At 31.1% G+C, this 17,175-nt stretch overlaps 1 protein-coding gene across 1 annotated transcript; it reads right to left on the bottom strand.

Moving 5' to 3' along the window:
* Positions 1–214: 214 nt before the first annotated feature.
* On the bottom strand, positions 215–7,039 carry LOC102595671 (early endosome antigen 1). Its single transcript, XM_006353242.2, has 8 exons — positions 6,348–7,039; positions 5,991–6,191; positions 5,777–5,899; positions 5,153–5,190; positions 4,945–5,053; positions 1,818–3,815; positions 949–1,097; positions 215–812 (listed from the first exon to the last, which is right to left on the bottom strand). Exons 1-8 carry the CDS (start codon positions 6,417–6,419, stop codon positions 572–574), a joined length of 2,931 nt encoding a protein of 976 aa, XP_006353304.1. The 5' UTR covers positions 6,420–7,039; the 3' UTR covers positions 215–571.
* Positions 7,040–17,175: the final 10,136 nt, after the last annotated feature.

Below are 17,175 nucleotides of genomic sequence, written 5' to 3' on the forward strand. Positions count from 1 at the left end.
GGGGGTGGTGGGAGGTACCACCACTACCACGTGGATTATGTGCAGCCTAATTTGCATTGATAAATTGACCAGCTGCATCAGTAGTATCTGAAATTAATGACCATGACCATGCATGATCATGGTAAAGGACCACGTTTTAAGCTTGAATAACTTGCTTCTAGACTCATACTAGTTTTTCTTTGTCTATCCCAAAATAATATCTGCTATGTACAGGAAAGTAAACATACTTTTACATTTCTATTATGTGAATAATTTGTGAACATTATCAACTGATCTTCAGATCCTGTGTAAAATTTTACAGAAGAATGAAACCTGGATATACTGCTCGCAAATAATCTAGTAAGTAGTCATATTGTGCTGGCCAAAAATGAATGGAAGATAATGATCACAAGATATTCTGACAGGTTTCTTGTCTATGACCTGGAAGTTGAAAGTTTGAGGATTTGAAGCATCTTCTTATTGCCAGGGAATCTACTTTTTTAAACCTTATTTTCCACTGCTTCATTTACCTTCTACAGAAGGTTGACTTGCGCAAATCTAATGAGTGGATCATATACCAGTTGGAAAACTACTACCTCTTTCCATTTTTAAAATTGCGCAAAGCCATGACAAGTTGTTGCCTTTCACCTTCTACCTCTGCAAATTTAAGACTTATTTCTGAATATCTTTCTTGCATGTCCTTCAATTCATGCTCCATGTGTTTGTTTCTCTCAGTCAATAAAGCTACTTGACCTCGTAATTCTTCAGGATCATGTATATTTTGGGATTGACCATTGATCGTTTCTGCCACTCTTCCTGAATCAACTTCTCTTCTGCAGAAGGAATATAAAATTAAATTCTTTTTCTTCTTTATCCTTCCATATAACTGCAGTTTCTCACTGTTGACAAATTTGTTTGAATAGATGCTAGCAATGCTGCAATGGTTCAGTAAAAGTTCTATTGGTTTACCTTGTTATATTAGCAATTTTTCTTGATCCATTCTGCACAATTCCTCCTTCTGTAAAGCCATTTCCTTGGTGATGAATGTTCTTCCCCATACATTTTCTTCCTCCAGCTACAATACTATCCTGAGTTGCTTCTTCAGGTGGTTCATCCTCCTGTATGTCAAGATCAGCAGTTCCTTTAGAAATATAGTGATGCTTTCTGAAGCCTTTTTGTGAGTCTTTTGCTAATCGGAGTCAAAAACTCGAATGAGAATACAGGAATCTTAGGTGTAGAAAACTTGACAGAAATGTCAACAAGTTGGTGTTCAGTGGAATCAACTCCTTATGTCTGTGAATATGTTACTTCAAATCTAGGTCAATGGTTTAATGGTTTTTAATGGACTCTCTTTGTTCTATATGAATTGACAATTTAACTTGGATGATGATGAAATACGATTTTGCTTTCATGCAATATTTATAGTTGTAGAAGAAAGATTAAGGTACTAAGAATTGTTAAGTTTGTTGAAGCTCTACAGGAACATTGACTTCATACTTATATACGAACCTGTTCTGTGAATATGGACTTTTGGAACATGCAAAACGTCTGTAGGTTATCAGTATTTGTAGTAGTATCTAAAAAGGATGTGTATCATAAAAAAATGAGAGAGAATTTTCTATCAACCTGATGAATGCTTATACTACCTAGAGTTAGTGAAAGTCATCATTATGATTCTTTGAATTTAATTCACCTCTAGGCATTGAATATCATTGTTGAAGAAAGGGATACATTAGAGCATTAAGAGAAACAGTTTCTTCTCTTTTCAGGTCTTCTATAATTTAATGAGTAATCCCATAAAGTTTTAAATGTCTAACTTTTTTATTAATGCAAAGTACCTGTTCCTGTAATTTGAGCACCAGCTTCATCAGGTTCTCATTCTCCAACTTCAGTTGATTTGTACTGCATCTCATTTCGTCATTCTGTAGGTGTAGTTTCTCTACTTCTGATTGTAAGGTTTCTTCAATTATCTTCTTTTCATCCACTTCAGTCCTCAAGGGAATCAATTCCTCCAGAAACATTTCTGCTTCCCTCCTCACTGAAGCTAGTTCCCTCTCCAATTCCTTTTGCATGGTCAATTTTTGCTCTACCTCTATTTCAGCAGTTGATTTTTCCATTTGCTCCGTATCATATCCGACTTTTTCTCTATGCTCCATTTGTTTGCAGTGCTCTGACCCTGCTAGATTTAGCCTTCCTATCTCCATTGATGAAGCTTTCAATTCAAGAACTTCTCTTTCATAATGTTCTTTTGTTGATTTAAGTTCTTCTTCAGATTTCTGCAGTAATTCCTCTAAAATTTTGTTCTCCTCACGCAGAACAGTTGCTTCCGTCACTGCATCATTGACCAGTTCTTCTTTCTCATCAATCTTCAATGTCATTTCATCTGATAGTCTTTTTAATTCTTCCTGAAGTTTCTGAGCTGCCTTAGCATTACTCCACCTTGCCCTTCTCAATCCTTCCTCTGCTTTTATCGCCCTCTGCTCCTGCTTTACTTTGGCTTGGGTGACTGCTTCCAGATGTTCTTCAAATTCCTGCGACTGTGTTTCCAGTTCTTTCTCCAGCATTGAAACATGTGTTTCAAGTTCGTTTATTGTATCCAATGATTTTGAGTACTGTGACGTTTGTGTTTTCATTTCTTCCTCCAGTCTCTCCACCTGGAGTTTAAAGTGCTTTATAGAGGCTAAAGATTCTGAGTGTTCTTGTTGTGTTTTCAGGTTTTGCAGCTCACATTGCTCTAGGTTATGATTAATATCATCATTTTCCTTTTCCAATACTTGGCAATGGCTTTCAAGCTGGTCCATTAGTGCTTTCATTTTATTGTTATCTCTCTTGTAGACCTCTATTTCATCTTCCAACACTTGGCAATGGCTTTCAAGCTGGTCCATCTGTGCTTTCATTTCATTGTTGTCTTTCTTGTAGACCTCTATTTCATTTTCCAACACTTGGCAATGGCTTTCAAGCTGGTCCATCTGTGCTTTCATTTCATTGCTGTCTTTCTTGTAGACCTCTATTTCATCCTGTAATTTTTCAATTGTCTGCTTCAGTGATTGAGATACATCTGCAAATTTAAGCTCCTTAGCTTTTCTATCTTCATTCTGACCAATCTTTAGTTGGGTTCTCTCCGCAGCGGCCTCTAGCAAATCCTTATTGGACCTAACTTTTTCAGAAAGATACGAAATATCCTTATCTTTCTGGTCCAACATTTTGTTGAGATCTCTTACTGTAAGAATCAATTCAGAATTTGAGTCTTCCGTCTTTTGCAGCTTCAGCATCAATTTGCTATTGAAGTTCTTCTCTTTCTGAAGTTTATGCCTGATTTCTTCCAATAGAGCTGTCGATTTTTTGTCATCTGCTCCTGCATTATCTGAAGCTACTGCATCCACCTCATCTGTACATCTCAGTTTAAGTTTCTCACATTTGATTTTAAGAACATCTCTCTCTTCTTTTAGATTAGAAATTTGTCTTGACTGTTCCTGTGCCCTTTTGGTTTCTTTCACAATTTGCTTTCTGAGTGTCTGTAGTTCCATTTCTGACAATTCTGCCTGACGCTCGAGCATTATGATCTTATTTTTCATGGACTCAAAACTGTTACTTGAAGTTTCTTGGGCAGTGTCTCTCAGAAGATCCTCCTCTGATTTGTGTGTTGTATCAGTTACACTCCCATCTAAATCAGAGCCAAGCGAGCAATCTGTGGATGATCTCTGATGTAGATGTCTTTCAAGGGGATTAATTGCATTTTGTGAGGTGAACTGTTTCACAAGACTGTTTTTTGGTTGAGGATCCCGTGGGATACTATTTTGCTTGGAATAATGAAATGTTTCATTCAACTCTTCATCCTGTGGAAAATAATAAAAAAAGCTTAATTGCAAGATGCAGCTACGAGATACAAATAGTTTCTCTGAAGCATGAACATGTTTAAAGTGGTATTCTATCTGACTAGGACAACACTGGCAAGATGTATCGAAACCGAGGGATTACACCCCACATTTGACTCTATCCAAATTGTTGTATTTGATTGCCTTTGTCATCTGCATTTTAGCGTCTCTCAAATGAGTCATGAAATTTTCTATTGGAAAATCTGTGAAGTTAAAGTAAATATAAGCATAGGGGATTTTTCATTTCTAGCTGATGAAAAGAAGACAACATAGAAAACCATCCTTGAAATAATTTGAGTGTATCAATAAGTGATATTGTTGTTAGAGATTCACAACGTTCCCATTTTTATATTTGTAGAAAAGTTCCAAAAGTGTTTATAATGGTTTTGGCAAAACCCATCACATAAGACTTTATTCAGATTCTTTACATGTATTGGAAACTTAAATCAGTCCTCTTTCTTGTAACCAATGTTCACTCCACTAGCGAACCTCAGACCAGTTACACATGTTGAAGGATTTAAGGGATATTTCACAACAGTTTGTATAAAGGTGCCAATTCGATTTGTATTGCCTCTAGATCATTTATAAAGATAAAAAGTTAAGAACTACATCAGAAGTTGTGTTACTGTTATTTGAGAAGTGAATCTTTACAGTGGTAGGCTGATAGCCATGCCACAAGGGTTTTAATCGAAGTAAATATTACTCCAAACTCTGAGGGCTTGATTGAAGCATTCAGCTGTAAATAGAGAAGCTCAATTCCCAAACTTTGCTGTTCTATGTTTTGTCTTCTTCCCAATTGTATTTCTTAGAGTGGGTTAGAGTCCCACGGTGGTTGACGAATGGACTGATGGTTTGCTTATATGGACTTGGACAATCCTACCTCATGAGTTAGCTTTTGGGATTGAGTTAGGTCCAAGTGCCATATCTTTTCATGGTATCAAAGCTATTTGGGCTCCCGGTCCACGTTCTAGTTGGGCTTGGGCATGAAAGGGGTGTTAGAGTTGTTAGAGTCCCACATTGGTTGTGGAATAGATAATACTGTATGCAGTAAAATGAAGAAATGCAAAAGTACATAAATATGAGACCTTACTTCAGTAGACGTACAATGTCCGTTTCCATAGTGGCCATTGCTTCCTAGTTCTGTTTCAAAGCTTTGATCTAGAGAATCAGTCCTTGAAATAGCACTATCTTCAGTAGGCCTGAAATTATTTTGTTAAAACACTACTTTAGTATCCAAATTTGTAGATAACTGAAGCCAGATTGATAGCATGTTTAGCGTGGTATTGATGCTAAATCACCTGATTTCCTGAGCTCCTTGCATATTCTGTACTGCGACCTGTTTCATATATATATATCTTAGACTAACATAGTTAAACATAAAAAACTTTTTTTTACTTTGTTAGTAATAAGAAATGGACTTTGAGTTCAATTTAACCTCAAAAGATAGCTCATGAGGGTGAGGATTCCCTAAGACATAAGTAGACCACAATCCATTCCCTCAACCAATGTTGAACTTAACCTCCCCCACATGCTCTGAACTCAATTGGAGCATGGATTACGGGGGCCTAACATTGAGAAACACAATAATAGGGATTGCTGGGTTTGGCTTTGCTACTATGTTAAGAAATGGATATTGAACCTTATTCGACCCAAAAAGATTGCTCATGAGGGAAGGTTGCCTAAGACCATATAAAAAGACCATAACCCATTCCCCTCAACCAATTTGGGACTTCACAGTTAGCAAACATTATGACAAAGTTCCAATTCTAATACTATCTATTTTCTGTTTCCTTTCCCATTTGAGGTGTCGAGTAAGGAAGTTGTAAACCTTGATCAGCAGTCATGTCAGAAGTCCTCTACCATGGAAGAGTTTGTATGTATGTATGTGTGTGTGTGTTGTGGAGAGGAGAGAGAGGACATACATGCAAAATCGCACCAGTCTCCAGTGGCATTAGGGGTAGGGATACTACTAAGCTTTCAGTTGCCTCTACCAAATCTGCAAAATCAAGACCAACTTCTCCCAGAAAACCTGATTTTGATGATCCCTGAGATGACATCATGTCGATGAGTAGTGAGCAAATGTTCCAACCGTAAGGTGGTCAGAGCATACATGGAGATTGCATTTCTGTTACTTACAGATGCCACAGCAAAGTAGTAAATGTTTTGTTTAAATTTTCCTGTTTTTGGATCCCTGATTAATTTCACTGTCTCGTAAATAGGATTTTCCCATGAACAGGTTCCTTCCACAATTGCTGTTTTTCCTAGTCTCACTGTCGGCTTTCCAGCGTCTGCCGGAACTAGTGAAATCATCAGTTTTTTCGCTTTTAGCTTAGGCACCTGAAATCATCATGTTTGAGAGATTTGTAAGCTCAGTGAGATCAAATTCTCAATTATACTTCATTAGCTTATATCGAATCAATGCTTCCTATATGCAGATAACAGCATTTGAGAAGAAAGTGAACAAAGCAATTTTTAACCATCCTGTTAGCATACCTGTGTTACCTGAAACTGCATTTGAAATACAGCTTTGATCTTCTCCTTTTTCCATTTTGAAGACTTGAACATGATTGTTAAATCAGAAAATGAATTTGTTTGGCCTCGTTCTTTGGGATCCGAGAAAGCTGACTACTTCACTTTACTCTATATTTCGTGTTTCTGGTTTGAAAGTAAAGATATTCCTGCCCTCTAGGCTCTAGTTGAAGGATGCAGATGCTTTGCTTGGTGTACAAGTTGAAAGAAGAAAGGAAATGAAATATAATACAATATGCAATATGAATATCAGATAACAACAGCTAAATGTCTCCTACTTTTTTGAGTGCATAAAATAATCAATACCTTTATTTTAGTTGAAGTAAAGAGATCATGAGTAAGTGCTTTGTTATGACACACAGCAATACTTTTATTGCACAAGCTTGTCTTCTTTTTTCTTTATGTGAGACTGACTGGTCCCTATCCAGACTGTCATTTGAGTAGAATATTTTTTTTTCCATGAGGTCAAACTACTTTTCGTCTATACTTTCAATGTTAAGAAGTGACCTAAATTTTTATCCAAATGATGCACACTTTTAGTTGTAAAGGGAGCTGCATTAATACCCATAGAATTTTATATCTTTACTCAATATTGAGTTCACTTTTTAGTAGACATTTTGCTTTTTGTTGAGATGCCAGTGTTTTCATTCTAATTTAATCTTTTCTTGTTAAGCTGAAAAGGGCTTATATAGTTTATAGTTATTGGGTTTCTTTCTGATATTTACAAATGTTTTTTTTAAGTTACAGATGACCAGAAAAAAAAGTGTAGGTAGGTAAAATATAATGCTATCATTCAGCTGGTTTGGGTTTTTCCAGATGTGTCCCCAAGACCCAACAAAGACGTTGTTTGGACTATCTATAATCCTGTTGACTTCTTAGTCTATAGTCTATACCATTCTCTGTGTTAATTAATTGCATATAACAACGGTATTCTTATTGTTGGTTCTTTCATCCTTGCTATTGTGATCTGTAAATTCGGATTTTCACGTGATGTAACATGGCATCCCTACCTCCACCATAACCCTAAAAAAAAGAAGAGAAATTATCCCCTCTTTTTTTACAATGGTGAAGACAAGTTTAAAGTGTTAAAATATGATATACATCCTCGAATATGTAAAAGAATCTTCATATGTTAATAATTAATTGTGATTTTTTTAATTTGAATTGTTGATTGTCTTTTGATTGATTGATTGATTCTTGAAGTTCATTTCTACTTTCATTTTCTAGCAATTTAATTGTCTCGTGTGGCACAATGACTTAGAAAGAAAAAGAATTCTATATCAAAATGTTTTTCGAGTCTGATGGACGATGATCCAGCGCAATTACGTAGAGCACTTTCATAGCAGCGCTGGTAAAATGAAAAAGAAGCTACGTATCCCAGGCCCAGCAGCAAAAATAGAGGTACTCTTTCTGTTGTAACGTGTCATTTATTGCCTTTATTTTCTGTTGGCGAGTATCCATCTTACACGTTTATTAATGTTGGCAATTATTTGTTGGTTAAAATTGTGTGGACGTTGGTAGATGTACATGTTCTTAGTAGAATACTGGTTAATTCTTCTATTTCATATTACTTGTCCATTTTTCATAATTTACTTCTTAATTTTTCAATATACTTAATATTTATGTCTTATTCATCCTATCAATATTATTAATGAAAGAACCTTTTGGAATTTTATGATATTTATATTTTAAAGTAATTAAATTAATTTTAATCTTAATTTGTAAATTGTAAAAAATTAAAATAAATATTTTTAGTAAGATAGACATCCGATATAAACGAGGAGATGCAGTGAGTAAATGACAGGCTATAATTGCGGAATAATGATATTGATGTCCAGCACGTGCCTCAGCAGTGCCAACAAAGGACACAGCTATTCATGTGAGTTGTTGCATTTATTAATTGAATGAACTCACCCAGGAAACCGATCACACTGGGGGTTCTGTTTTTTCCATATTAAAATATCCTATCTTATCCTCCCAACTTTCTTTTCGAACGAATTCAGAAGCTCAGTTAGTTAGTTGATTATTTGAATATTATTTTATTGATTATAATCTTTTTTTTATTTTTTCTTTTTCTATTCCTAATTTTTTTATTATAATAAATTGTAAAATTTGAGCTAAGCAAGACAAATTCAAAATTATGTGATATTTACTACGTTAATATGTTGTATACGTTCTTCATAAATTCTGTTATAATAAATGTATCATATATTCTGTAATTATAATAATGGTAAAAGGTGTTTGCTACATCATCACTGGTGAAGAGAAGAGTAGGGGACTGAAATGAATCTAAATTTAAAAAGAGAATCATTGCTTCCAAAAAGAAAAAAAACAGATATCTTTTAGTTTTCTGGAATAATAAAAGTACATGGAATAAAAATTATATTTTTCATTTGATACTACATTATAGACCTGATTTTTAGTCCATTTCAACCACTCAGATTCAACCTAATTAATCCATTTGACAACTCTAATATAAACTCAAAAACTGAGTTTGCAAATTATTTACTCAAAAACGGGTAAAGTGGACAAATAGCCCTTTTAGGATACCTGTTATTTTAAGAATGGCCGAAATTTTACATAGTTCTAAATACTTTATTGTCTCAAATCAAATTTCAAACCTTCCTTAGGTCTAAAGTTTGAACTTTCATATGAATGCAGTTAAAAACTTTTGACCTTTGAGAGAAATTAGACTCTAGGCATAACTAACCTCAAATTTAAAGGTTTGAAATTTTAATTTTGATTATTCAAACTTAGAGATCTCTAGGCCTGAAAATTTGATTTGTGACAGTTTAAAATTTCATATTGAACGGTCTTAAGAGTAATTTTTGTAGATAAAAATCTTAAATTGAATGATTTTATTGATATAAAATAAAATTTAATGATTTTTCTAGATAAATTCTTATAGTTCAATAACTTTTTAAGATATTAACTCTCTTATACCCGAAGAGAAACAAAAGCACTCTTAAATTTGTAAAATATTATTATACTTCAAATAAATTACTAACAACGCCTATCTAATGTTATTTCTACCTCAACAAAAACTAGGGAAAACACATTTATACCATCTACTAGAGTAGGTCTATATATAATACAACAACTAATTATATTGTATATCAAATTTAGACAAATTGATGTTGTTGTAATATCTTGGTTATAAAATAATGAGTTCACCTATTTCATTGACCACCAATGTAGGACTTTTGTCATTCTTTAACAAACAAGTCCGCAATTTTATAAAGAATTTCATCTAAAATTTTCTATTATTTCATTCAATCATTTTAAAGATTTTCTCTATTAACTATAGGTTGTGATAACTGTCAGTATTCTACCAAACTAATAATATACCTACCAGTATTCCATTAAAACTGATTATATTTATATATAGATTTGCGAATGCTCTAACCAAACTAATAATTACATACCTACCAATGTTCTAACCAAATTATTAGTGTAACCATAATATTCATTTTTTTTTTAAAATAAATAAATAAATAGTATATCTACCATTATACCCGTTAGAATTCCAAGCAAGCAAGCAATATAACTCCAATACTAAAACCCAAAAAGAAGTTAACTAGCTCAATAAGATTTCATTAATTAAGCAACGTATTCATCCTTCTTCTTTTTTTATTAGTTGAAATTTTTGAGTTCATTTATTTAAAGTTGAATCGAAAAATTATGAGTCCTATTAATTTTTAGTTGACAAACCTAAATTTATTGTTGGATTTGGAGCTCAAATCGTGGTAATTTTTTTTTGATTTTGCAGGATTTGAATGGTGAAAACCATGTGTAATCCATCATTGTTGAATAAGCTTAAGGAAGTGAGTTTGAATTTTAGAATTTAATTTTTGTTTGAAATTGGGAGTGGATGTTATTTAGACTTGTTGGAAATAGTCTAGGGAGGTTGTCTACAAAATTTCAATTTCTTTGGTGAAGATTTAGACTGATTTTGAACAAAAATTAAAGTAAAAATCACTATAGAAAAACTTCGTCATTGTACCTAGCGACATACATACCCTCTTATAATTTTTATCATACACGTTTATACAAGGTTGATACAGTTTTATATAGTATTATACAAAATAGAGATACATTGCTTGTATAAGCATATCAGTATTGTATACTATTATATAAATATATATAATCATTGTTGCGAAAAAAGTTCGATTATACGAATGTAAATTGAAAATATGACTGCACAAGTGCAATGTGTTATGAGGCTATATATTTTTAAATGTTCCCTAAAAGATTATCAGTTAGTGAATACAATTATATTTTATATAATTTTGAGAAGGATATAAAAGAAATTTATTATGGTTAGTGGGTAAAAAGTAAGTAATTTCATTTTTGTGGTGTTTAAGGTGATTTTTCATAGGTGTTACACTGTTACCTATAAAAATATCTCCAAAGACAACCTCATCCTTAATAAACACCAAAGGCCATGAAATGCGGAGAAAGCCCAATTGGTATATGCATCCTTTCCTCAATGGGTCCATTCCCACTATATGACTAAGCAAATATAGCTATTATATATGCACAATATTACGAAATTTTTACAAAATTATCTAATGTCAGTTTTGACTATCTAGTGTCAATATTTAAAGGGAAAAGGATAAAAAAACACCCCTCAACTTTGTTTTATTGGTTGATTATGCTCTTACCATTAAAATGAAATTATTTTTACCCCTACTGTTACTAATTTCATCATTTGTCCCCCTCAATTGGATGGAAAGCCCCCAATCAACTAAAATTACCCAATTTTACTTAAATTACCTAATTTTAACCTGATCCGACTCACTTAATCATAGATCTTTTACCCAAATACATATGTATACCAGTTACATATATACAATTATCTAACCGATATACATATACAATTCGTCTCTCTCCTCCCTCTCACAATTTCGTTCGCCACTCTCCTCCCTATAACATGTAGCTACGGATTGTAATTAGCAAATTATAGCTATGAAGCATAATTAAGCTATTTTTGAGTGGTTCTATGCGAAAGTTTCCCAAAAAAATATTATCATGGTTAGTGGGTAAAAAGTAAGTAATTCCATTTGTTTGGTGTTTAAGGTGATTTTTCAGAGATCTATAAAAAAAATCTCCAAAGACAAACTCATCCTTAATATACACTAAAGGCCATGAAGTGTGGAGAATTGGGTCAGTGTTCATTTTGATTTTTGATAGGTGTAAGTGGAAATAGTCCAAGTTATGCAAAGCCCAATTGGTCTATGCATCCTCTCCTCAATGGGTCCATTCCCACTTTATGACTAAGCAAATATAGTTACTATATATACATAATATTAGGATATTTTTACCAAATTATATAACGTGAATTTTGACTATCTAGTGTCAACATTTAAAACGTTTGTTATTTTAAGTCAATTCCACCTAGGGATTGATATATCGTTCCAATTAATTAGATCTCTTAGCTAGGCCCTTCTATTTTCAATTTATAGCCCACCAAATCCGCTTAGCCAAATATTTCATTGATTTTCTGTCCAATATAGAGTTTTTTTCACTGTTTTTTTCTTCATTGTAAGATCAGTGTGTTACCATTGTGTAAGAGCTCAATAGTGATGATGTTAAAAGAACAAATCAAAGCATATTGTGAAGTTAACAGGTAAAAAGTTGAAAAACAAGCGATAATATATTACTACTTATGTATAAGGGAATAAGTAGATTAGCTTTTAGTCGTAAGGGTATTTTAGGAATTATGAATTACTTTGTTGTATTAGTAGGGCAACTTCTAGTAAGGGTATTTTAGGAATTAATAGTTACTTTGTTGAAATAATTTCTTCTTTAAATTTCACAAAAAATCAGGGATAATTTATTGTCACATAAATATATATAATTTATTTTAATTATTTTAGTCAACATTACTTAAAATATACAATGTTTACAATATTTAAAAGGTATTTATTTTACATTTTATGAGATGATTTGCCATTATACAAATACATCTATGAAATGTATTTTAAATAAATGATTTACTGTCAGACAAATATATAACTTATTTTAAAATTTAAAATTATTTAATTGAAACTACTTAAAAAATTAATTTCATAAATAAATATTGAGTTTGTGCAAGGCATGAATCTTTGTAACTAGTTTGTGTAAGAACCCATTAGTGATAAAGTCGAAGAATATATACAATAGTAACACATTTTACACATACATTTCATACAATAATGATACAATTCCTATCCATATAACATTGATATTTTTTTTTCTAATAACAAGATATTTTCCCTATATATTTCATATACATTTACAGATAGATAAGGCTCTGTTCATTGAAATTTGTGGAAGAACTTAATCCTTAATATGAATTTTTAGTACGTTAATTGAAATTGAATCGAGACTACTGTTTGTTTATGCTTGAAAGAAGTTGTATTTGCTTTTTAAAAAGTTTGGAACTAATGTGCAAAACTTAAAACTACATGAACTATTAAAGCTCGGAGTTTCAAGTTAAAAAAGTTGAATTGTCATGAGCTTTATTTTGAGTGAGTAAGACATTAACAAACGAGATGTCCAAAAATATTGTGTGGTTTCACATTAAATTACAATATCATATGCGCTTTTAACGTGAGTTAGAAGTTGGAATTAATTTTAAAAGACTACCAGATACATATTACTCTATCTATTTCAATTTATTTAATTGGTCTTGATTTGACACGAAATTTAAGATTTTTTTTTTTTGAATTTTGTATACTTAACAATATCATATTGTCATGAGCTCTATTTTGAGTGAACAAGACATTAAAACAAACGAAACGTCCAGAAAAATTGTACGGTTTCACATCAAATTACAATATCATATACGCTTTTAACGTGAGTTAGAAGTTGGAATTAGTTTTAAAAGACTATCAAATACATATTACTCTATCTATTTCAATTTATTTAATTGATTTTGATTCGACATGAAATTTAAGAAAATAAAAAAGATTTTTGAATTTTATATACTTAAACTAAATATATGAAAAGTATACCAAAATACTCTTTAATCTGATGATCTAAAGCATGTCGGATGAAAAGTTAAAATGAAAGAGTTGCCAAAAAAAAAATACGCTTTCTAAAATGAATTAAAAAAATATTTTTAAAAAAACAAATTAAAACGATATTATAACTTTTTCGTGGCCACCACAAGTTATCAATTATTTCACCAAGAGGGCTACTTGTACTTGTCCCTTAAATAAGGGTATGAGTTATTTGATGTTAATTTTCTAAACTTAAAGCCGTTCTTTGCTTCTAAACTCATCATATGGTATCAGATTTTTTTGTTTTTATTTTTTCATTTGGTATTTGGCAATCGTATTGAAGTCCTACTGTATCAGAATTGCACCGCATAAGGCCTTATTTGAGGGAAAGCGCTCACTACCAAGATTTTTTTTTATATTCAAGACTCAAATTCAAGATCTCTGATTAAGGGAAGAACAATCTCATCCACAACACCATATCCTTCTATCAGTTGGTGGTAATATCAAATTCTCTATTTATTAGTATTAATTATTAATATGGCCCATATGAAGGACGTGGTAGTTAGTAAAAATAAAATGTAGGGATCGTGATTGACGGAAGAAGATTGGTCCATGGACCATGATAACGGCATCATTCGTTACTTTTAACTACTAGTAGATCCTCCAATTTCGTTCTTCATCCGTCTTATTGCCAATGGCGCGGGTTAGAGTCCAACGTTTTCTCTAATTTTATTTTTCTATCCATAATTTCACAAAAATAAATAATATGCACCTATATTTTAGGTTATTGTAATTAACCTCTTAAATTTGATTATTTGTTATTATTTACGTTGCTAACCATCACTCGTAAGTCGTAATAGAGGTGGTCATCTTGATAGAGATGGTTCTATTTCGTCATATATTTATTTGGAATACGAAATAAATTAAGAATATTTGAACTATATTAATTCATACTTAATATTCAAAACAAAGATTTTGCTTAACTCTTCTCCGATGCAGATGAATAAATCATTATTTTTTCTTTCAGTTGATACTATCGGGAAAGAAGTTTAATTTGCTTCGATAATCTCGTACGTATTATCAATTCTAACATTCTCACGAGAGGGATGAAAAGGAAGCTTGAACAGATCTAGTGAGAGAGATACAATCCACAAGTTTTTAGATTATATTTTTCTGTCATAAAATAAAGTATTAGAAATTAAATTACAAAGAAATGGAGAGAACGAGCAATAATGTTTTCCTTCCAATCTTTCAATGCATTTGTGTCTATATATAAGATGAGTATATATAGAAAGTACGAGTATATTTCTAATCCTTGAAAGTCATGAAGAAGATCTCCAAAGTCATGAAGAAAATTTCCAAAGTCATGAAAAATCTCCAAAGTCACGAAGTGTGAATTTACTACATGACATCCACATTTTATTATTTACAACATTTTCTAAATTATATTTTTCCTAGATCAATTTTGTAAATATGGCTGGAATGTCATTTTTTAGGTTAAAATTTTTCATTCAACTCAAAAGTATCGGGGTTTAGTCAAAATATTATCAAAATATTTAGTTCGAAAGAAAATACCGCATTGACTATAAGTAACAAGTTACCAACCAACGTGAGTTGTGGTGCAGTGATTTTATCCTTAATCAAATATCTTGAATTCGAGTCCTGAATATGGAGAAAATCTTGTTGGGAGCATCATTTTCAAATAGGCACGACAGTATCGAAGTTTCAATGTGAGTTCCGAACACTGAGCAAAAAAAAAAAAGTTAACAACCAAAATCGACGCCCAAAGCATCCACCTACCACCAACGTGTTCCTTTCTTCTACATATATTGCACCTACTTTTGGAATGTGGATCGAAAACCAAATTTACCGTATTACCATTTAGAATTATTCCCTCAGTTTCAAAATAAATACTCCCTTTATTTTATATTAACTTAATATTTTAGGATTTTTTTATTGTTCAAAATAATTGAATTGTTCAAAGTTTAAGATAGATGTTTGATTTTTTTTTTATATTTGCCCTTTTATTTATTAAAGTTTTATATTTTCTAGGAGAAAAATTACACTACTTACAAAGTTATATCTATGATTTCATAAAGTGCAATAGTGAAAATTATGATTTAAATTATGTTCTCAATATTTTTTTTCCTTAATATGTATGCATTGACTTACGAATTCAATTAATATGAAATAGAGAGTATTATTTTTAGTTTTGGCACACGCCTAAAAAGAATGGTTCATTCCTAAAAACTAAAAAGTATTTTTACGAATTAATTCTTGATAAGTATTTTTACAAAAAGTATAACTTTAAAATAATTTCTTAATTATGTAAAATTCTTCATTCCTAAAAACTGAAAAGTATTTTACAAATTTATTCTTGATAAATATCTTTTTAAAAAAAAGTATAACTTTATAATAATTTCTTAATTATTTAAAATTCTCTTTATAAAAATAAATAAATTAAAAAACATCATATGAAGGCGACAAACGTAACAACAAAACCATGGCTACTTGCCACGTGTAAATGATCCACATATAATGGAGATAGTTTTGTCATCATTTACCGGTCTTTTGGTAGAGTGTATTGAGAAAAATAATGCACGCATTAGGCTTGTGTATTACTAGTATCTTGTTTGATATTCTTTTTTAATTTATGTATAATTAATGTTCGTATTAGTTATACATTTTATTGTGTGTTAAGGTGTGTATTGCTAATACCATGGATTTCTAGGTATTAGCAATGTAATGATTTTAATACATGTATTAACATGATTAAAGACACAATTACCCCTCAAAACCTCTTTTTACATCTTTTCCACCATAATAGTGGAGAATATCTTTGTAAATAAATTATTTTATGCAATGCATACTAGATTTACTGTATCAAATCAAACAATGCATAAAAATAATTTATGTAAGCATAACCAATACATGTATTGCTAATGATAATAATACTATAAATTAATGATAATAATGTCCCACAAAATCAAATATAAAAAGAAAAATCGTCACAAAAGCACTTTAATTATGGAAAAGGTTCTAGACCAAGATGCCTTTATATCATTCAAATTTGTCTATAGATTATGAAAAATAGAATAATAGCATTTTTGGTTAAACTTCCAAAAATTACTTATTTTGAATCGTTTTTTTTTATAAAAAAAAGTGGTTTTAGAAAATTATCTTTAAAGAGTATCAGTTCAGTCAATTAATTATTTTTAAAAAAAATTTACTTAATATTAAAACATTACTTGGTGCTTCCTTATGTAGTAATGTTCCCATCCAAAATCATATACTACTTTTAAAAAAAAAGAAATTTGACCAAACAAGTGATACATTTATTCTTCTTTTGAAATTTGATCTCAGATATGTCATAACACACCCTCAACATTTTGTTTAAAAAAACTTAAGCAAAGAAATTACGTACACAGAAAATAATTTAAAGAGCTAAATTACATCTAACTTCTCATCATATTATTGTCTTTCCCAGAAAATTTTTAATCTCTTGAAGTTTAATAACAATTAAGTAGAATACAAATTTTAAAACAATCAAATATTTTTCATGAGAAAATAAATAATCTTCAAAAACTCAAGTAAATAAAAATAATTATTTTTTCTGTTTTATTCTTAATAGTACTTTATATTATAAAACTAAACACAAACACCTCAAGAAGTTACATATATAAATAAAATAGATATATTATTTTATCTTAAAACATAAATTAAAAATAAAATAATTAAAAACTTTTCTAGATTAATATTTTTTCTGGTCTTTAAAAACACACACATATAACATTTAGCAGTATTTC

The sequence above is a fragment of the Solanum tuberosum genome, unplaced genomic scaffold (genome assembly GCF_000226075.1).
Source record: "Solanum tuberosum cultivar DM 1-3 516 R44 unplaced genomic scaffold, SolTub_3.0 scf00154, whole genome shotgun sequence".
NCBI lineage: Eukaryota > Viridiplantae > Streptophyta > Magnoliopsida > Solanales > Solanaceae > Solanum > Solanum tuberosum.